Source organism: Crocodylus siamensis, chromosome 7, assembly GCF_052110815.1.
Source record: "Crocodylus siamensis isolate JL-2025a chromosome 7, ASM5211081v1, whole genome shotgun sequence".
In the NCBI taxonomy this organism is placed as follows: domain Eukaryota; kingdom Metazoa; phylum Chordata; order Crocodylia; family Crocodylidae; genus Crocodylus; species Crocodylus siamensis.
Genome location: NC_143401.1, coordinates 3,775,243 through 3,796,411, shown reverse-complemented (window position 1 = coordinate 3,796,411; position 21,169 = coordinate 3,775,243). Strand labels below are relative to the sequence as shown.

At 51.1% G+C, this 21,169-nt stretch overlaps 1 protein-coding gene across 4 annotated transcripts in view; it reads right to left on the bottom strand.

Moving 5' to 3' along the window:
- The window catches only part of RUNX3 (RUNX family transcription factor 3), a 92,060-nt gene that overhangs the window by 50,768 nt on the left and 20,123 nt on the right, over positions 1-21,169 (bottom strand). For all 4 annotated transcript variants that reach the window (XM_090058070.1, XM_090058069.1, XM_090058068.1 and 1 more), the window contains 2 exons: positions 1,892-2,136; positions 916-1,072 (listed from right to left, as the gene is read on the bottom strand). In XM_090058070.1, coding sequence (XP_089914196.1) covers positions 916-1,072; positions 1,892-2,136 — 402 coding nt within the window. The remainder of the gene's footprint in view (positions 1-915; positions 1,073-1,891; positions 2,137-21,169) is intronic.

Here is a 21,169-nt window from a genome sequence, read left to right as displayed (position 1 = left end):
TTGGAGTGGCGCGTATCTTCCAAAAAGCCAGCCGTTCAGCACTGCTCAGCTTTCCCTCATTGATCTGCCTTAATGCTGAATCACCCTAAGAAACCGTTTAAAACGTGCGCCTTGTTTTTCATTTGAATTTGTCTGTCTTAAACTCCCCAGAGCTATTAAAATCAAAGTGAAGCTTAGTAAATTAAATTATTCTCACCCTTCAAACGCTCCATCTAGAAACTCTAGGAATGATTAGAAGGACTGGGTGACTATTTCCAGTCACTGGAAATACGTAAATCCCTTCTCATAAATGAAGAATTAACGCAGCACAGGTTACAGTGTTTCAAGTGGTACGAAAGGATATTTGTACCTTTAGATTGCCATCCATATCTGGCTTAATCCCGTAGGAACTTTTCCATGGATTGCAGTGGGTTTGGGATCAGACTCTAATCAGTAAAATGTGTGTGTACGCTTGTCTGTTCATGTAATTTTAGAAGGGGGAGGCAAGAGAGGGAGACAAGCAGACAAACAGAAACAAGATTTAAAGTACAGTCAACAGTTTTGGGTTTAAGAAATAATTTACTTCTCCTGGTGGCTTATTATTTTGGGCATAAAAGCCCGCAGAGGGAAAGCCCAGCAGAACACCTGCAAGGAGAAGCGCCGCGATCGTGCTTTTACCGACATCTCAATTCTAATTCAGATCCCCAAATAACCCTCTCGCGGGCCCAATCCTGCTTCCCCTGCGCCGAGGCAGCACTTGCCACCGGCTCCCAGGGCGCGGGGCCTTCTTTAAAACCCCCTAGGAGTGGTGCTGCCTCTCACCAATCTGTACAGCATCACAGATCGCAAGCAATCTCCACCCCCGTCCCGACGCTAGAATCTCACGGCCGCTTTAAAAAGGCAAGTGCTCCGCTCCAGCGTCTGACAGCCACTTACCCCTGCCGCTGCGTCCCACAAATCTGAGATCGTTAAATCTTGCCACTTGGTTCTTCATGATGGCCGAGGCATTTCTGAGCTCTGCAGAATAGTTCTCGTCGTTTCCAGCCATGACTGTCACTACCGTGCCATCAGGTACGTCACCCAGGGCTACCACCTGGAGAGCAGGGCAACAACCACACAGCACTGTGAGTTCAAGCTCAGCGAGGAGGGACGCTCTCAGAGCAGCTCTGCTGTGCTGGGCCCCACACGCAGAAATGGCACTCCCCAGTTCAAAATAAAACAGAACAAAGTTAAGGGAGGGGAAGAAAATCCCAACCACCCAGCTGCTTTGGGGCAATTGTTGAGGCTGGTGCCGCCTGTTGCAGGCCCCGTGGGGTCTGCCCCTGCCAAAAACATCTCCTCTTTTGTGCCCTATACAGATGTATAGGCTACCATCGGTGTCGACCGCGGAATATACCCGGTGTCTCTGTTCAGAGGGCAGCCGTCCCGGTGGAAGCGGGCCGCAGGGAACCGCAGGGACCCGGCCCCGCCAGCGGGGTTTCCCGGGGCCGCGAGCGGCACCTGCCGCCGGGGGAGAGGCCGCCGCTCCCGCCGCGCGAGCTCCCCCGCTTCCGACCCGCCCGCAGGGCCGCGCGGAGGAAACGCCCCGTCTCGGGTGCGGGACGGCGGCAAGCCGGGAGAAAAGGCAGGCAGCCCCGCGGCTCCCTCGTTTGGCTCCTCCGCGCCCCCCCGCACGCGCGCGGGCCCGGCCCGGGCGCTGGGGGCCTGCCCCGCCGCCCGCGCGCCCCTGCGGGCTGCCCGCGCCCTCGGGGCCGGCCGCTGCCAGCGCCTTTCTGCGCAGCGGTGCGGGAGCGAGGCGAGGCGAGGCGAGGCCGCCGGGCGCGGGGAGGGCGGGCGCGGGGCCCGAGCCAGGCGGGCAAGGGGAGCGGGGCCGCGCGCGCACGTGTGCGGCCGGCCGGGCCGCCGCGCTTACCTTGAAGGCGACGGGCAGCGTCTTGTTGCAGCGCCAGTGGGACGGCAGGACGGAGCAGAGGAAGTTGGGGCTGTCGGTGCGCACCAGCTCGCCCGCGTGGTCCGCCAGCACGTCCACCACGGAGCGGCCCTCGGGCCGGGCGCGGGCCCCCGGCGCCGCCGCGCTCAGCGCCCCGCTGTTCTCGCCCATCTTGCCGCAGGGGAAGGCCGTGGAGGGCGGGGTGAAGCGCCGGCTGGTGCTCGGGTCTACGGGAATACGCATCCCCACAGCGGGCGTCAGGGCCGGGGCGCGGGGAGCTGCGGCCCGGGGGCAGCCGGAGCGGGGCCGGGGCGCAGCCGGCCGCCCTGCCGCGCGGGGCCGCCCCGCAGCCGCCTCCCGCCGCCCGCCGCCCGCGGCGCTCCCCAGGGCCGGGCGCTGCCCCGTGCCCCGTCCCGGACCGGACCCGGACCCGCTCCCGAGCGCCCGGCGCCGCCAGCACGGACCGGGCTCAGCCCGGCGGGGCGGGGCGGGGCGGGGCGGGGCCTCCGCGCGAGCCACGCCCCACGCCTGCCCCGGCGGGGCGCGGAGGCGGCTTCTCCGCCACCGGCTGCGCGCGCGGGGCGGCGGCGGGGCCCCGGGAGAAGCCGCCGGGCGGGAGGCGAGGGGCGAGGCGAGCCCCGTCGCACCGCTCCGGGCCGGCGGCTCCCCCCCGGGCTGCGCAGCGCCCCGCACCGCCGAGCTCGGGCTCGCTTTCTCGCGTCGCAGACCCGCCGGCCCGAGCCCAAGGAGCCGGGGCCGTGCTCCCGTCCCGCCCGCGGGCTCCCGTGTCCCGAGGGCAGCCCTCGCGCGACTGGCCTCGGCACGGGCGGCTCCCGTTGCCTCGGCACGACGGGCAGCCCCGTGGGCCGCATCAGGTCGGCTCGTCTGTCCGCGAGGCGGCTCGGACGCGCTCTAATCTGACCCTGTTCTCGAGGGAGCGGGGGCGCCGGCCCTGGTGCGCGGGGCGGGCCCCGTGCACTGCCACCCTCGCGGCGGGGGCCACACGTCCCTCTCCCGGGGGCACAGGCGGGCGGGAGCCGGGCTGCAGGCGGCGGGCCGGTGTTGACACTCCTCCCTCCCGCCAACGAAATGGAGGGGGCCCGCCAGCGGAAGGCCCCGGGGGCCCCGGGCCGGGGAGCGGGCGGCGTGCCCCGGCCTCCCGCGGAGCAGCCCGCCGCAGCGGATCCGCAGCCCTGCCCGTTTTAGGGGCAAGCGGCCCAGGGCCCCGCCGGGGCTCGGGGCGCTGCGTGCGCGGGCGCCGCCCGCAGCCGCTGCCCGGCAGGGACGGGGCGCCGGCCCGGACCGCGGGTGCGGGGACGCTCCCGCCCGCGGCCGCTGGTTGGAGCCCGCGGCCCGCCTGCCCGCGCTGCGGAGCGGCTCTGCCCGGCCGGGCCGCGGGCAGGGGCTCCCCCCGCAGCCCGAGCCCCGGGCGTTGGGCCCCTGCCCCGCGGCGCCTCGCGCCCTCCGCCACGTGCCGCCCGCTCCCGAGGGCCCGCGCCGCCTGCCCGCCGGGGGGCGCTGCTGTGTCCCGCCGCTTCCCCCGGCCCCTCGCGGAGACCTCGCCCCGCACTGCGGCCTGTCGCAGCGGCGCAGGCACGAGCCCGGGCCCCGCAGCCGGGCGGACGCCGGCCTCCCCCGCGGGACGCCCGGGGCCGGCCGCGCTGCCTTCGATCGGGATCCCGGGAAGCGGCTGCCCGCGGGCGCGCAGCCGGAGCGCGGGGGCCCGGCGCGGAGCTGGGTCTCGGGGAAGGCGCTGCCGGGAGCCCCGCGGCGGAGGCCCCCGCCGCCGCGTCGTGCCCGGGCACTGCCGGAGCGGCCGGCGTCGGAGCCCGCGGGGGAAGCTCGGGCCTTGCACCCGCGCCCCGAGCCGCGGGAGGCGCCGGGGCAGCCCGCGCCGCTCCGCCGGTGCGCTGGCCCCGGTGTTCGCGCGTGTCATTTTAAAATAATTTTCACCTTTAACGCGGCTCTCTTCTGAGCACTTAGGAGGAGATCAGAGATTTAACCCTGGGCAATTACTCGGCTGGACCGAGGGGGAAGCGGAGAACATGCACATCCTGCCCCCCCTCGTTGTGTTTGCAAAGGAGTCCACTCGCGGGCCCTGAAATGAGCCGGGGCTTCAAACGACTGCAACTGTCAGGGCTGAGCACCTGGAGAAATCCGCACCCAGATCCGTGCACAGAGCCCCTTAAACCCTGATGGTTAGCTTCCTGTCTTCTTTTCTAGAAGAAAAAGCAACCAGAGCTAAAAGAAAAGACAGGACATTTAAAACAATCAAATAAGCCTCAAATCTCAGTCTGACTCCTGAACAAGACAGCTCCTTTTTGTAGGGACCTTTTAAGGACCTGCCTTATCGGAGAGTCAAACTGATATTTGAGGCTTCTTTGCTTGTTTTAAATGTCCTGCCCTTTCTCAAAGGAAAGGTCCCACCCAAGTGTTGTTGAAAAGTGGTTATTCCTGAACTATAACACCCACAGAAAGAAGGGACAACAGGTGCCATCCGCCCCTTCCTCCAGCCCCACCCTGACCGGAGGATGTTAAATATTAGGGGGCTCCGCAATCATTACTGCTAGATGTGCACGTCAAGACAGCGCTTATAAGTAAGTAGGAGAGAGAACGCTTACTGTGGACTTTTCTTTTCTACTTGGTGACAAAGGTCAGTTGATGGATCATCATTATCATGTTCTTTTTGGAAGACATCAATACCTGAGATTTATGAAAATGATTAAAAAAAAGGCACCTGAGGTTATGCTCCTAGCACACAAGACATCCTGTAGAAATACACTGAAAATACCGCAGGTGACAAACACAGCTGAACAGAACGTAGCGGGACCTGCTACTGCCAAACTCACACGTCCCTCTCACGCCAAGGGTCCCTGCTCTGGCTCGGTGGTCCCTGCCTCCATTTTTGTAGCTGTCTGGGGGAAGAAGATCAGTGCTGTAGCATGTGGACGAGACTGCCCAGGATACAGACTGCCCTGGAAGTTGTGAAATCTTTTTCACGGGAGGTTTTCAAGAAGAGGTTGCATAAGCAAAGGCCAGGGATGTTTTAGGAGCATTCCTGTGTTCGTGCGGGGGCTTGGACTAGATGGCTCTTGGGGTCCCTTACAATCCTATGATTCCACGACTGGATCCTGGAGCTAACCCAGCTATTTCTAACCAAGCTATTTCAAACAAAGATTTTGATTTTCATCCTCGTGGAGCCATTCCTGCCATCAGAGGCAGAGGTGACTGGTGAATGGCCACGTGCAACTGAGGGCAGACTTCTCCACTGCTCCGCATCTCGACTCTTCATTTACACACGTGCACAGTGAGCACAGGAGGGGCGCGACCTGCTGCCACTCCGATCGGGTAGCACTTCACACCCAGGCGGCAATGTCCTGAACGAGGACACAAGGCGCGAGCCAGATTGGGAATCAATGCCTTGCATTTTCCAAAATGCTCAGTGATGCCAGGTGCCCCTGCCAAGGGAGACAGTGCCCAATCCATGGTTGCCTGGTGGTTCCTTTGGGAAAAGGGAGGCATAGCAGAGGCACACGCCCTCCTGCCTACCCAGAAAACACTTCTTGTGCAAGACTCCCTTGCACTTACGGAAGCTTAAGGGCCTGATTCTTTTTTCCCCTCCCACCAGTGCAGCCCTATTTATCTCAACGGAGCTACTCCTCGTTCGTACCTGTGTGAGCAGGGAGGAAAAATCAGGCCCATTTGTCTTAAAAAGTGGTGAAATGCAGGTCCCAAACCCGCAGCCCTTCTCTAGCTTCCCCAGCAATCATCCAGGGGGCTGCTGTGGACATGACAAAAAAAGGAACACCCTCTACCGTGGACCAGGCTTGATCTCCCCGAGCTAGGCAGCCTTTATTCCTTTGCCAAGCAGTACGCATCGATGTGTGGGGATGGGTTTCAGAGCTCTTAATAGTTAAGCCTTCCCCCTTGGTACTAAATGCATTTTTAAAAGAAGGTTAATAACAACTAAGACCTGGGATTTCCATGTGCCTCATCTGAAATACTTAATTCTTAAAAGCTACTGTTCATGTTTCAGGGAGGTCAGCAAGCCCTTTAAATCACTGCTTGCTGGGATTACTTCAGTTACAATATCCTCTGTAGTTTTTAATTCATTTGAGCTGGTATTTAGCAGCAGATCCATGCGCTTTAACATCAAGGAAGCAAATGCACGGCCTTCTAGGAAGCTTTCTATTAAAAATTCATCGCAAACTGTGTCCCAGACCTCTCAAGAGCAAAGCTCTCAGTAGAGTCATTTGGGTGTCTGGATCTATTTTACAGTTAAGGGACAGGATCTGAAAGCAGTGTGCAGGGAAGGGGCGTGTCGTTCATTCATAAATCAAACAGCAGATGCTGGGTCCAAGGGGCTATGCCACTGTGACATGCTGTAACCCCAGAGTAACTCTTAGATTTGATGTTATTACATTTGTATTGCCCTGCAACACATGGAGCCCTGGGTCCTGGGCTAAGTGCCTGGTGCTGGGCTCTGGACAAGCACAGAATAAAAGGATGATCCCTACCCCAAAGAATTTGCAATCTAAGGAAAAGCCAAGGGGAGTTTTGCTTGCACGGAGCAAACAATAAGAAGCTACCAACTCGATGCAACTGTGACAACTGCAGTGGAAGCATGCAAGGCTCGAGGGTTGTCGTGACAAGAGCCAGTTCGAACCCTTAGCATCAGGGGGGCCACCCCCCAAAATTGTACACTACTTGAACACGAGTGCTCCAAGGAGGACTCCAGCTGGAGTTCAAGCTCCTGTATGTGAAATCCCAGCCCTGTAAAGTGAATAGCACATTTCTGTTGGCTTCAGCAGGGCCAGGATTTCACCACTGGGATCTGCAGGGCCAGGAGGGCTTGTTGGTCTAATGGTTAAAGCACAGGCCTTGGACTGGGAAGAGTCCCCATATAGATCTGATTCTATAGGCTTGCTCTGTAACCTTGTCCCAGTTTCTTTCTGTTTTCATCCATTTTACTTGGGTGTAACTCCATGGATTGCAATGGAGCCAATCCTGATTTACACCAACGTTAATAAGAGAAGAACCAGGTCTCTCTCACCTCCAACCACACATGCTTACTGAAGGGACAGGGAGCCTGCTCCTTTATTTGCATGCGGTGGGAGCTCTCATGCCTTTATTTGGTATCCATAGAGTTACTCCGATGTGCAAACATTAGCAAGGGGAGAACCGAGCCCAGAACACACGTCTTTTCTCACATCAGTCTTGTCTGCAAGCATCTTGCTGCATGCTTTTGAATAACTATTCAAGAATACCTGAATCCAGTCAAAGTGGACAGTCATTTCAGGTGAGATTTCAAAAGCAGCCAAGGGCCTTAGGAACACAAGTGTCACTGACTTGAGATTTGTGCTTCTTAAATTACTCACATCTCCACCCTTAATTATTCAAGACCATAATTACCCTCTCCCCATCACAGCATACAAATAAGGTCCCGCTCAGCCCTCACATCTCTGTGCTGTCAATAGCAGGCTGAAGCTTCTTGGAGCATGGGTCCCATCTGCCACTTCCACTCCTTCTTAAAAGATACTAATGACTGTCAGATCCTTTTAGTTCTTAATTAATTTCAGAGTTCAATTGCAAATAGGAAACAAGGCATCTTTTGCCCTTACGCATATGAATATTACTGTTCCATTTAATGTGGTTACATGTGGAATGCTGTTATTCATTCCTGCCTGCAATAAAAGCCACATGTTTTTAAAACTTTGCACTTGAAAAAACTTTTAGGAAAGAAATCAAATATGTTTTGTATGCATGGCATGAGATAAAAACTGGTTATAAATATTCAAAGAACAGTTAGAGCTTTATGCCTGATTTAAACAAGTGAACAGAGTGGTAGGGCTGTTCAAGTAATGCAAGAGTCAAATCCCAGCGTTCCTTTAAGAATGTGCTTATGCTCGGAAAAGAACGATGTAGTCGAAGGCTATGGAGCACCTAAGGACACCTACTTCCTCTGAAAAGGGTCAAGGGTTGCTAATGGGTGGGCCTGCGCCCACTGAGTCAATGGCAGCCTTTCCCTCCGGGTTTTTGGGCGGTTACACAAAAGCAGGGATCCGTCACAGGTGGACACCGGTAACTTCAGGAGTGTATCAACAGCCCCGCCACATTGTAATCTGGGATTGCTGGGCCAAGGTTTTCTCTGTTCACCCCTGTAAATCCAGGGTCACCAGCATTAAGCATGGATTTGCTAGTTTACAACATGGTATGTCTGAGCATCCGCTCAATCTGAGCATTATTGCCTGCGAGTGCAGTCAAGATTGTATCGCACGAGAACCGCCATTGTGCTAGTACTGCAGGATGCTATCACAAGCGCTGATCAGCCACTGGCATTTTTCAGCTCACACTGCTTATCTGAGCAGAGCAGGTGGGGTGACCAGTAGCAGGCCTGCACCAGTGATTCCCGTGGTACTCGCACCAGGAGGAGCCCAGCTGGTGTTGGAGCAAGCCTGGGAGCGCTTTTCCCCCAGAGTGCTTGGCGTGGCAATCTGCTGAGCCCTTCAGAAGGGGCGAGAAAGAAAAAATTCCAAAGGAAAGAAAAAAGGGGAAATGTCTGTGTGGCGGGAAGGAGAAGTGAAAGTCACATGATAATTAGAAAAGTACAGTGGAGACAAAACAAACAGCACTGTTATTTAGTACTGATAGCAGAGGGGAAGCTGGGAGCCCCAGTCGCAGGCCATGCTGCTGCTGTGCTAGGTGCTGTACAAGCACGGAGGGGAAAAAAGCCAGGCCACTCCCCTGGCCCCACGTGCGGCAGTGGCAGCAGAAGGGCGACATCTGGGAATACCCTTGACTGGGGAAAACCTGTGAACACAAGGCTGGAAGGGACAGCCTCGCTAGGATGGGCAGGTCACATATTCCCTTTCCTGAACTGATCTCATTCAATCTTAGAAAGAGTTCAGGTGCCTCCCCCAGTTCTCCTATTAAGAAGCATCTCCATAACCTAATTTCCTGTCTAAATGTAATTTATGGACAATTTCTTCCCATTTGTTCTCAGGCTAATAATGTCCTTTAGCTTCAACAGTTCTCTCTCCTCCCCATGGTTTATCCCCCTCGCCATGCATTTTAAAGAGTGATATCCCCTCAGCCTTCATTTGGCTAGACTGAACAACCAAGCTTTTCTCCCCTCTTCCCACAAAGCCAGCCCTCCATTCCCCTGCTCATCCCAGCAGCCCTTTTCTGCACCTCTTCTAGTTTGAATTCCTCTTTCTCAAGCATGTCTTTAGAAAGGACATCTAAAGCCACTGCTTGTACAAGATGGAGCTGAGACATTCATGGAGGTGTCTCAGCCTGTTGTTCTCCACCAGTTCTCCCTTTGCTACTGCTGCCGTCTGCAGCCACATCACAGAGGCTAGCCAGGCAGGACGGAGCTGCATCATTACATAGCCGGAGACATCCAAGGAGCATCCATCCACTACTGCTTCCTGGCCGCTGTTGGTCTTTAGTTGGCCATGCTCTCCCCTATAATCCTGTACCAAGCCACTAAGCCAGGAAGATGTCAAGGGCGGGGGGCACAGAGTGATGTCACTCAGATGTAATAATAATGTGTACCACCAGCACTGATCAGGCTAACACAAAGCTGCCAAAGTGCTATCAGATCAGGAGATGGAAGCCCAGAAAGCATCAGTGGTTTACCCCAGATTGCACAACAAATTAACAGCAGCCTCCTTGCCTCTGATTTCCAATCCCTCACTCTAACCCCTAGACAATCCTGCCGAGATATGAATAAGATATAACGAGATATGAAAACCAAGCTCCTATCATTGTGTGGTCATTAAACCCTTTGTGGCCCTGGAGGAGTCATTTCCAACCAGGGTGCCGTGGACCCTTGAAGGATGCTGAGGGGTGTGAGGAGATACGTATCTAAGCAAAGCCTCAGGCTTGCCCTACCTGGCCAATCCCCGACCCCCACTGCCTGGCTCTTCTGCAAGAACGTAAGCAATGTAATATATATACATTCATTTTTTAAATTGAGTAATACTCAATAAATGTTATAGAGGGAGGCCTCGAGTTGAATGAGGGGTACTTTGAGCTTAATGAGGTTCAAAACCAAAAAGCCTGTGAACCACTGATCTGGCCAAAGTCCAACTCTATCGCTCCATGCAGCTTCCCTATTTCCAGCCCACCCCACCCCCTGCCGACAGTTTCCATAGGATATGGCGTTCTTCACCACATGCCCAGAGCTGTTGTGCAGTATCGCTGTGTGTACTGAAGAGCTGCAATATTTTATCTCAGAAATGCAATAGCATTTGGCATGATCCCAATGGGCAGCATGAAGTGTGTAAAGTCTTTTGGGATAAAAAGTAATTAACACTGGATTATTAATACATTCCTACACCTACATTGTCATGCATAGTGTTATATCACAGAGTGCAGGACTGAACGTGGAAGGACCGAGGAAAGGAAGACTACCAAAAATGTCTTGCCTATGTGTATCCATCAGTGACTCAATCTCATCAAGGTCACACAACAAGTCTGAGGTGCATCAAAAAACATCAGCCTTCTCCCTACAAATGTATGGATATAACATTCCTGATGGCCAATAAACTCTGAGGAAGTTACTTGTGCGTGAAGAAAAACCAAATACCAGAGCAATCTTCTACAACATTAGCTAAAACAATGGCCAAGATTTTTAGGAATGAGTACTGATTTTCAGTGAACACTTGTTCTCTGAAAACTGGACCCCCCTGAATTGTTGCAAGGAGGATACCCAAAACCAAAATCACTGGTTATCTCTGAAATTTCTAGCCAGAGCATGTGGTAACCTGTTCTAGGCACTGGTATCAAACAGGAAGCACAAATAACTCACGATGTTATAGTTTAACATAGAATCGCATACAGGCTTTGTGGGCTCTGCATTGTGGTCTCCATACAGCACATCGCAATAACGCCAGGATACGTGACAGTCAAAAGTATTTGAGTGGGTGGGCTTCCAAAGCAACCTTCTTCTGGGTTCAACCAAAACCATGCAAGTCCCAATACGTTATCAGAGTGAAAAATGTTAAAACAAAATCTGTAACTTGCTCTGGTAGCATAATCTAAAAGTCTTTGATAATTTATGTTAAGAGAAAAATCAGCACCCAGCCTCTGTGGTCAAGACTGTCTACCTAGGCAAATCACCTACCACAACAGAGTTTTGTAATCTCAGCTCTTGTACAAGGAGATACCAGGAAAGTACACCTCAGCACAAGGCTGTGCCTGTCTTCAATGCTGCCGGTCAGAATTCCTGATCAAGGGTTAATGGGGAGAGGACCGGTGGTACCTCAGGGAAAACGTAACTGCACCCAAAATGGGGTAGCAGAGGTACGAATGTCAACACTGCCCTCTCTGCTACTCTGAAACAAAACCATGCTCAGAAATATCTACCACTTCCTTTGTGGGTGCTAAAATTAAAGCTGGATTGAACTCAGCCATTTTAATTCATAGGGAATCTATGAAAAATGTCTCTGTAGGAAAGCATAATTTGATCCTTTGGCTAGAGCACAAGACCGGGAGTCAGAGAACAGGTTTACCCCCAACTCGGCCACGTGCATGCTGTGGGATTTTTGGCAGATCAGGGTAAACGCTTTTTGCCTTTATTTCCCTCTCAAATGACGACTGATCATTTTCACTCTCTCCTAAAGGATATTCCATTCCTAGATATCAAATGTTAATAATAAATAATATTTCTACTTAAGCTTTCATTCACCTCCCTTGAGTTCTGCATTATGTGTTATGTTTAGCCAAAACAGTGGAGTTTATTGATGAGAATATTATGAATTTATATCACCCTCTTTACCCTGGCTCCAGTTTATGTCAGTCTTCCCAAGAAAACAGGCTTCTTTTTAACCATGAATCTGAATTGCTCTATCCCCTCTTGGCAAAAAACCATGAACCCTAGGAATATGCTCAAAATGCTGCAGCAAGTTTGCTGACTAGTAAGAGCAATCGTGTTCACAGCAGGCGCATCCACACAAGATGTTTTACTGTGCAGCAGACTCATGTGTGCATGGCACGTGCATGGCAATGAGGGCACAGTAGACTAATTTACTGTGTGGCCAGACAGTCCCGCCAGATACAAGTGATATCCAACAGCGTAGTAAATTACTGCACATAAAACACACGTGTAGGTGGTGACATCAGGAATAGTTTACTTCAGTTCAAATTGAGCCAGAGTCCATTCAGTCGTATAACTGCACGTGTAGACGCACCCAGCACGTCCACTCTGGATTCTTCAGTGGCTTGCCACAGAGTCATGGCAGGAGACGTCCAAATGGTTTTGTTAGTATCTGATCCTCTTCACTTGTTAAGCTCTTGGTTACGCGTGAGCTCCCCATTCCTTGAGCCTCCACCTGATGTACAGTTTTACTCAGATCCCACCTGCCTTTTAAAAACCCCATCGGTGTATTTTAAAGACAAAGTTCTAGGAGCTTCAGGACTGAGGCCAGCTGGAGGGGTAGGTCTTAAAATTACCTCTCCAATCAGGTCCCAGGGCAGTAGCCAAACACATTTGCTTGACTGTGCCTAGGCCTTTTACATCTGTATCAGCACAATCCTCCCCATATTAAAATCTTCCCCACCTCCAATGACTCACTTAAAAAGCTGATCGCTCTATATTTATCACTTCCTGCTCCAGTCCCCTTTCTTCTTGCCTTGGACCCCAACTGACTTCTCCTGACTTGTCTGCCGAGGGTGGTTTCCATTAGCGTGTTTTTATTGTTTGAGAATGTTTGTGCTGTTGTTGTGCAGAGCCCCGAGTGCCTTCCAGGGGCTGGGGTGGAGGCGGGGAGCAGAAGGGGGTGCTTTATAAATAAAACGATTTTATTATTGGTATATGTGGTTTGTCAGATTGCCCAGCTCATGAGCACTAATCTGTGGGAGGTTTTTCAGCCGTTAAATTCAGAGAAAGTTTGCAATGTGACGCGATTTCAGGCTGGATAGTATTTTATCCCCCTGCAGAGAATGGGTAGGTAGAGAACCTGAAAAATGACTACAGTTTTTACATTTAAAAGGGACAAGTCTGTGCGACAATTCATCCTGGAAAGCAGGAAGAGAAAGAATGAAGCAAACCTGGCATTAGAATGAACCAAGCTACAGGACCCAAGATTACCCATTTTGAGCTGCATCTTATTCTTCATTATAAGCACTGTGATAGTACCTTGGGTCTTCTGTCGCAGACCAGTGACGGGTGTTTTACAGAGAGAATCCCTCCCCTGAGGAGTTCCCATTCAGACTCTGAGCTGGATTTATACCTGAGAGCTGAATGTGGCTCTCCACTTCACAACCGTGATGTAAAACTGGATGCCTTGAGCAACTGCTAGATATACATGTCCTTAAATAAGGGTGTGTTCAGACATTAAGAAGTGTTTTGAATACGTGATACTCCTGTCTTGTGTTTCACTGGTTGAATGCAATGGTGCTCAGATCAATCAAGAGCTTGCAGTGAATAAAATACCTGCTGCATTTTGCCTCGTTGGCTGCTAACGGAGCTTCCACAAGCACATCTCGGTTTCTTCACATTTATCGGTCATTTCAAAAGAATGTGCTGGAATCGGATTCTTTTGCTGGATTTCTTTTTAACCACATGAAGCCACATGGAGTCAGAAGAAGCACATAGATGTGCTGGGGGCTGCCTTCTACTGCTGGAAACCAGAACAGATATGCATAGACAAGCCTTTAGATCAGGGCACTTTCAGAAAGAGAAGCTGGAAGAGACACTGTGGGGGCAAGAGATGAGGTAAAACAGGTGAAAAAGGAACAGGATGTGCTGACTGACCTGGAGAAGAAGTGAATGAATGAAGGAAGAAATAATGGGAAAGAGAAGAAAGTGAGCTCAGCACCAGCTGGGAGAATGCCGCTGTTCTGAACAGACTACGAATTCATGGCATGGGGTAGCGTGATGTGAAGCAGACAGGTCTATTCAGTCTTTCTTTTCTTTAACTTGCTTTCATTCAGCTTCTAATGTTCTTACACCTACATGCATGCACACACTACACAGGTAGGACCAAGCATGGGGTTTTATTCATGGCTGGGGGCATGAGATCAATTCCTACTTGGAGTGAAAGGTATGGCAGCAGAGGTGGAGCAAAGCCTCTGAGAAGCAACAGCATGGGTTTCTCAACTACTGTACCTTTCTAACACATGGAATGAGTCACCTGATGACCTGACCTGGAGCTCTCTGAAATCAAAAGAAACATTTCTAGTGGCTTTAACTAGCTTTGGGTCAAGTTTGTGTTCCAGAGAGGAAGAAGAAAGAGCTGGGATGGTCATACAATGGTTTTGCCCATTATCCACGTGGCAGCTTTCCACCAGAACCATCAAAGTCAGCCCCAGTGATGTGCCTGCCCCAGTGTTAGGGGCAGGAAGACCTTATCTCTTATACTACCCACGAGTAATCTGTCCTGGATTATAATAGCACCTTCGAACAGGGGGAGCATGTTCCCTGCTTCGGGTGTAAGCTTTTCACTGGAGGAGTCTGCCCACATACAACATCGTGCAAGTGGCCAGAGGTTTTAGTTACAGGTGAAGTGTGGGTGCCCCTTTGCACAGCAGCCTCTTTTAAAGGCAGAGGTGTGTTGGATCAGGGACGCTCTGGCCCTTTTTAAAGGGTCCAGCTTCCTTGTGACAGTGTTTGCACTGGTTCTGAATTCAGTGCCGTCTCAGGTCCTTTACCAATCCCACTGCACCAGCGGTGACTCAACTAGATAGCACAGCCATAGTGAATATACTGCAGAGGACTGCTCTGCATAGGCATAGGCTGAACAGGTCGTTCCCACTCATTAACTTTGATGCACCAGCTCTGGCAGCTTTACTCATGCTAAATAGGAAATGCCTTACTCCACACTGAAATCCACAGGGGGCTAATTTCAGAGCAGACTGGGGCTAGTCAGTGTGAGTAAGAATGGCATAATCTGCCCCTCTCAGTCCCAGATAAGTGTCACATAGCTCCGGGAAGCAATCAGGAGCATGCATCTGGTTACAAGTCGCAGCACATGAGTGGATTGTACATGGACCAAGACTCAAGACTTCTTCAAAGGCTTCAACAACTGTTCCACAGCAATCACACAAGTTACAAATTAAGCCATGAAATTGCCAGTGAACACAGCTCATTAACTCTACCTAAAAGCACAAGGCAGAAAAAGCCAAATAAAGTTATTAGTGCCGTCTGGGAAACCCTTTTTCCAGTGCCATAGACTCCTAACCACAGTCGATTCCATCCCAGTCATTTCAGTTACTGCAACTCATTGGTTCTTTGTCACATTTGAAAATAATTCTCCCTTTTCTGCTAAAGCTATGCAGCTCAGGGATCATTTATAATATCCTTTCATACTCAGAATTCAAGTCCAAATAGCTGATTTATGCTACCATGGAGCAATGCAGCAGCTTGAGAGCTTGCTTTATAGGAAATGTAACTTCAAAATGACTAGAGCATGCACGTTTAACTAGCAGCTTCTTACAAATGCCTTTAACTGATGCAGGCAGTAAATACTTCAAAGAAGTGTGCAAAAACAAGGTGCATCTTTGATTTGAAACAGTATACACTGCATTTCTGAAGGCTCTCAGCTTGTTGCTTGTATTCCTACCTGTTCTTCTCCAGGCAAAGACTTAAGTGTAATAGATACAAAACAGGGATCAGGGAGGCTAGGGGACCTGGACAGCTCAGGGGACTGGAAATGCGGTATGGATGCTCCCCATTAAGAGCCTGCTCAAATCCAGGCCTAGTCAATAATGACTAAAAGTTGTTACTGCTATCGGAGCAACTCCACCAACCAGTAGCAGGCTCTGGGAGATGCCATACCTAGCCAGTATGTTCCATAAGCAGGTTTTGACATGTTTGGTTTCAGGCTACCTTTTCGGTTGTGTTTGTAGGAACAGCAGAAACCCCTTTGTGAGAACATCCCCCAGAGGTCAAGCAGCTTTTGTTTCAAATGAAAATGCAGCACGTGCTGCTCTTCACAACACACAACGGTGGTTGTGGTGGCTGTTGCTGCTGCTAAGGAGCTCTTCCCCAGTGTCTAATTCAGCTATCCCTCTCCCCTTTTCATCCATGTTGAGTAAAGCATCTTTGCCAGAGGGGTTTTCTACAAATGGGAGCCTTTCCTTTTCTAGCTGCTCCTGCCAGAATTCCTCAAAGGGCCGGACTCTAATATGCAAGCTCTGGCTGAGCACCACCTTGCTCCTCGGCTGATCCTAGGCTATCTGCTTCTCCCCCTGTGTTTGCTTGTGAATGAATTGTGTCTGGAGCTAGGGCACTGACAGATGTGCAAGCCTCCACTCTAACTCATGGCACTTTGCATAATGCACCATGATGTACAGTGCCCTTGACTGAACACATGTTCACCTGGTGGGTCGGGGGGATGCGGGGGCGAGGAGCCTGCAGTGGAGTAGCTGCCCCTCTCCACCAGTCCTAACCCCACTTCCAAGCTCCAGTGTGGTGTCCCCTAAAGTTAACGCATGGCGTGATCGGGGCTGTCTGCAGGAAGGGAGGGAGAGAGGGAAGAGGGGAGGGGAAGTGAGCTGTGGGCTGGGGTATGCTAAGCCTGAGCTGGAGAGGGGACTGGGTGGGGGCTGCGTGAGGCAGGGGGGGCTCAAATCCACCTCCCCTGATCCAGCTCAGGCCAGGCAAACCCCAGCCTGCAGCTCACTTCCCTTCCCCTCTCCCCCCCTCTTCCTGCAGACAGCCTGAATCACGCCACACGTTAACCAGAGGGAACACAAGTTCCCTACGGTGCTCCGAAGTGAAGCACCTTCATCCGACCCTCATTAGATGAGTGTTAATTTATTGCACGATTGGCCACTTTTAAAGCGCTCTGCTGCCATGGACATGCATCGTGGCATGGCTGTAGAGTGCTTTTGGGGGGCCGATCATGCAACAACTGTCACTTCTGTCTGCAGCCAAGGAAACACCTTTTAGCAGGTGGATTACAACGTTTGAATACAATGTCACCTGACTGGGACTCTGACAACCTGAGTTTTCTTTCTGGCTCTATCACTGGCATGCTGGGTGATCCGGAGGAAATCATTTCCTACCTCTGTTTCTCTCTTTTTTCATCTCCCCTGTTTAGACTGTAAAAGCTCCTAGCAGGGTATGCTGCCTTCTCCTGGAGCATAGATGGGGCCTTCATCTCAGCAGGGCCCCCCAAGCCTTACCCTACTACGCAGAAATAGTGATGAAGTCACCATTACAAGGCCATGTGGAATGACCTTCAGTTCTTAAAAAGAGTTCAGCAAATACTTCACAGGGACCTCATTTTGAAAGATGCAGCCTTTCTCCTGAAGACTGCCCTCCAGCCCCTCGTGATCGTGTTCAGATTGATTTCTTCTTTGAATCAGGTAATGGTTTCATTCCTACAAATAATTCTTGACCTTTAGATAGTTCATTGGTATTCAAAATTCAAGTCATGTCAGTTCATTCTGACTCGTCCCAGGTCACATGACACTCCTCCTGAGCCCTGACTAGATGAATTTGCCTCTTATCAGCAGCTTTGCTCACATTTACAAGTAAAACATTTGCTACTCTGAAAATGTTCATGAGACTTCTTGTTTTGAGAACCAGCTAATGGTCTGAGAGGGACTCGAGTCAGCCAGTTTCATTCGCCGTGCCAAAACGATGTGATCGTTTCACTGGTGACCTCGTTTTGCCTAAGTTCCTTATAAAAGTTTGTGTCTGTCTGCTTTGGTCAGCTGTCTGAGACACCAGCTCAAATGCCGACCGCTGGCCTAGGTCTCAGCCTAGGCGGAGGGAGAGGAAAATGAAGCAGTTCAGAAGCAGGTTAGGGGTGGAGCAAATAAAAATGGAGAACTTGTCCAGACAACATGGTAGTGGCTTTTGGTCTAACATGAGCCCTTTGCCTCTGTGGTAAGAGTTGGGATCTTATCTATAAAATGCAGTCAGCCTCAGTTGTTTCCTTGGTTCTCAAATAGTTTTATATCTGTCTGAAGTTACTGCCCGTACCTCAAAAACTGGAAGCGAGATTGTGGTTTTGGAGGATACTTTAACATTTTATACTAAAATCGAGGGACCTCCTAGGCAGGGACTCAGGGGGGTTGGGCTCGATTCACAGCTCTACCAAAAGGACTCTGGGCAAGTTGCTTAAATACGTGCCTCAATTCCTGGTCTGCAGAGCCCCAGTAATAACCCTTCTCTAGTCTACTGACTGCTGCAAGCTCTCTGCAAGAAGAGCTGTCTTGAGGAGCAAGTTCAGTGATTCCCCCTTGAGTTTTTCCCCATACCGCTGCCTGAGTGTTTTTACAGGGCTGGATCTAAACTGGAGCGCCTAGGCACTGAGTTAATACAACCAGACACATACAACACACACCAGACCCATGTTCCTGATACATCTACTACTGTTTACGTCATTGGGGCTCAGTTGCCCGTAGAGCCTTTGGCTGCGCCTAATGGTCCTTAGTAACCTCTCAAGGGCCTGTCTGGTAGGTCCACCTCACCCACACAGGGCCAGACTTGTTGAAAGGAAAGAAAGGGATTTTTCCTCAGGTCTGAATGGCAGGGACTTGGGGATTTTTGCTTCCTCTGTAGTATGGATTGTGGTCTACTGCTTAGGATCCTCTACCACATGAGCATCTTGAAATCATCCACCTGATTTCCTGTCACTACAGTGGCCGAGGTGCTGGCAGTGCCTGTATCTACCCTGCTCTTAATCTGGGACCCGCTAGAGGTCCTTCTCCTGCGATGCTTCATAGTTGCAGGGTATGAAGGGGGTCACAGATGTTCCCATGGACCCTTCTGGGCAAATCTTTGCCAGTGAATGCAGGAAACCGGATCCAATGGTCTGGGAGATCTCCTCCAACCTCCTGTTTTCACAGAACTGAGGCCTTTAATTGCACTGTACAGAAATTGCTTGTTTCCTCACTGATACACAGCCACCTCATTTGAACCGCAGCAGCTTCAGAACAGTTTAGGACAGGAAGTGGAAAGTTTTAGGTTTGACTGAAACCACTGGGGACCTTGGCAAGAGACAGAATGCAATTCTCCAAGTCAGAATTTGGCCAGGGTGCCTTGCTAACATCCCTACCCTTACAACAAGTGACACTGGTGTCTAACCTCCAGACACTGCTCTGCAAATGAGCAATATTTCCTGCTGTCCTTCGGACTGAACAGCAGGTGCTGGCTGTCTAGGCGGTTGTCTGGGGGTGACTGCCTGGCGGCGTTCCTCCTGCAGTGAAGCAGGCTGCAGCGCTCCACACATCATTGCTATGGGCAGCCCCACATTTTGTCGAATCAATCTCTATTCAAAACATACCAAACTCACTGCTCCAGGGGCAGAGTGGGGGGCTAGGATGCTACGGTTTATGGGTTCCTGACATAAGAGGCTAAAGATTAGCCTGAGCTGAAACCCCAGATCCAAACACGTCCCAATTTGTGAGCGTTCAAAATCCAAGCAGGCTTCAAATTTTAATCTTGTACAGTTTCCAGCCAAGTCCCATCTGCATCCTCCACATCTGAAAACCACTGCTGGGGGTGGCAATTAAGACTGAAAGCTCAAGCCCATCTCCCTTTCATGCCAGCTGGAGGCTAACAGACAAATTTTGGTAAGAGACAGAGGCAAACCTAGCCCTGGTCTACCCCAGGGAATTACCAGACGCTGACACAGCTGGGCCGCAAAGCCCTGGGGTAGCAGACAGAGGAAGCTGCCATAAGCACTACGATCAGAACAGGGATGAGCTGCGCCACTGCACACTGCAGCTTTTCTGGTCCCTGTTACAGGTTTGCACAGGTCCAGTTACCTTCACGGGTGGGCATTCCTAACTGAAACAGGACCAAAGCCCTAGTAGAGAACAGATCCCCTGTCAGATCAGCACACCCCCATGAGCTGCTGGAGGGAAAATAAATTCTTGCGCTAACCTAAATGGAGAATAAAGCCTTCGTCCAAACTGAGCTAAGAGCTTTGCTCACAATGAAAGCTTTTGCGTTTTTCAGCTGACGACTAGATTGCTTCAGTGCATACACATGAGAAAGTTTGTGGTCTCTCCATAAAATCCTAATCCCCCTTCTAATACATTTGAACAGCATTTATGCATTATAATAATACCCTATAATGTTCTCTCAGAATGAACAAAGATGACTTCTGGCGTCACTAGAGAAATGAGTCTCTGGAAAGGATGTTAAAGGGAATAAAACCAGGAAGTTTACCCCAGCTTGCAAGTTTAGGGTTGAAAAAGTTGCCACATTTGGGTCTGACCTGGCAACAGTTTTACTGTCACAAATCATCCCATTAATTTACATCATGCAGGTAAGGACCAGTTCTGGAGAGGTTGTCCGGCCATTGCTCTCAAATGGGAACATCACTCATGCCGGTCCAAAGGGGTTTGTCAATGCTGCAAGTGAAGGTGTGATCGCTGCACTGGGCAGCACACTTGTGTTAGCTTTACTCGGGCCAGCATGGGTGACAGGAGTGAAGACGTGGTGACATGAGCTCACAAGCTAAGTTCTGGGATCCTTGAGGACCAGCTTCAGCTTCAATGGAAGCAGGGGCATTGTTGTTTCTCTGTACACTGGCAGCTTTGCTGAGCTTTATGGTAAAATGAAGGGCTCACACACCCGGCGGGATTTTCCAAACCTACTCAATGCTAATAAAAAAGGTGTTTAATTACAGGCTTCAATGTAATTGGGTACAAAAGAAGCCAGTAAAATGCAGCACTGTACAAAGGAGTTGCAAAATAAGGGCTTAAATTTGGAACAGCACATCTGATTTATTCATTGTGCTTTTTGGCTAGTGCTATTTCTACCTTGGAATAATGAGGGAAAAAAACACTGGCATTCCAGGAACCCCTGCGAAATCATTTGTTTTTGACTCTGTCACTGAAATCGCAGCACCAGGTTCTGTCCTCAAATTGTTCCCAGGCCTAAAGCAAGCATATGTGGTTCAATGGTAGCATTCCTGCTTCCCATGCAGGAGACCTGGGTTCAATCCCCAGCCAGTGCAAGTGCTCCTGATGAATGCTTTCATCCTCCTTTGAGTAATAGGTTAGAGAAGAAGACCTCCTCAGTCCCTTCTGGCCTTATGTCAGCCATCTTCACTGGCCCCTGGACAACAATGGCTATTATTCAACTTGAGGAAGGTAACATTGCCCAGTACTTTTCCTCTCAGCCTGGAGAAACATGAATAAATAGAAAGTAAAATTTCTGTAGCCATCAGCAATGGCGGGGGTTTGGGAATTACAGAAATGAGTAAAAAATGGAGGGGGAGAAGGAGGAGCAAAGTTAGAAGAGTTATTGCTGCAAGGTCGCACAGTTGAAAAATTTAGCCGGATACA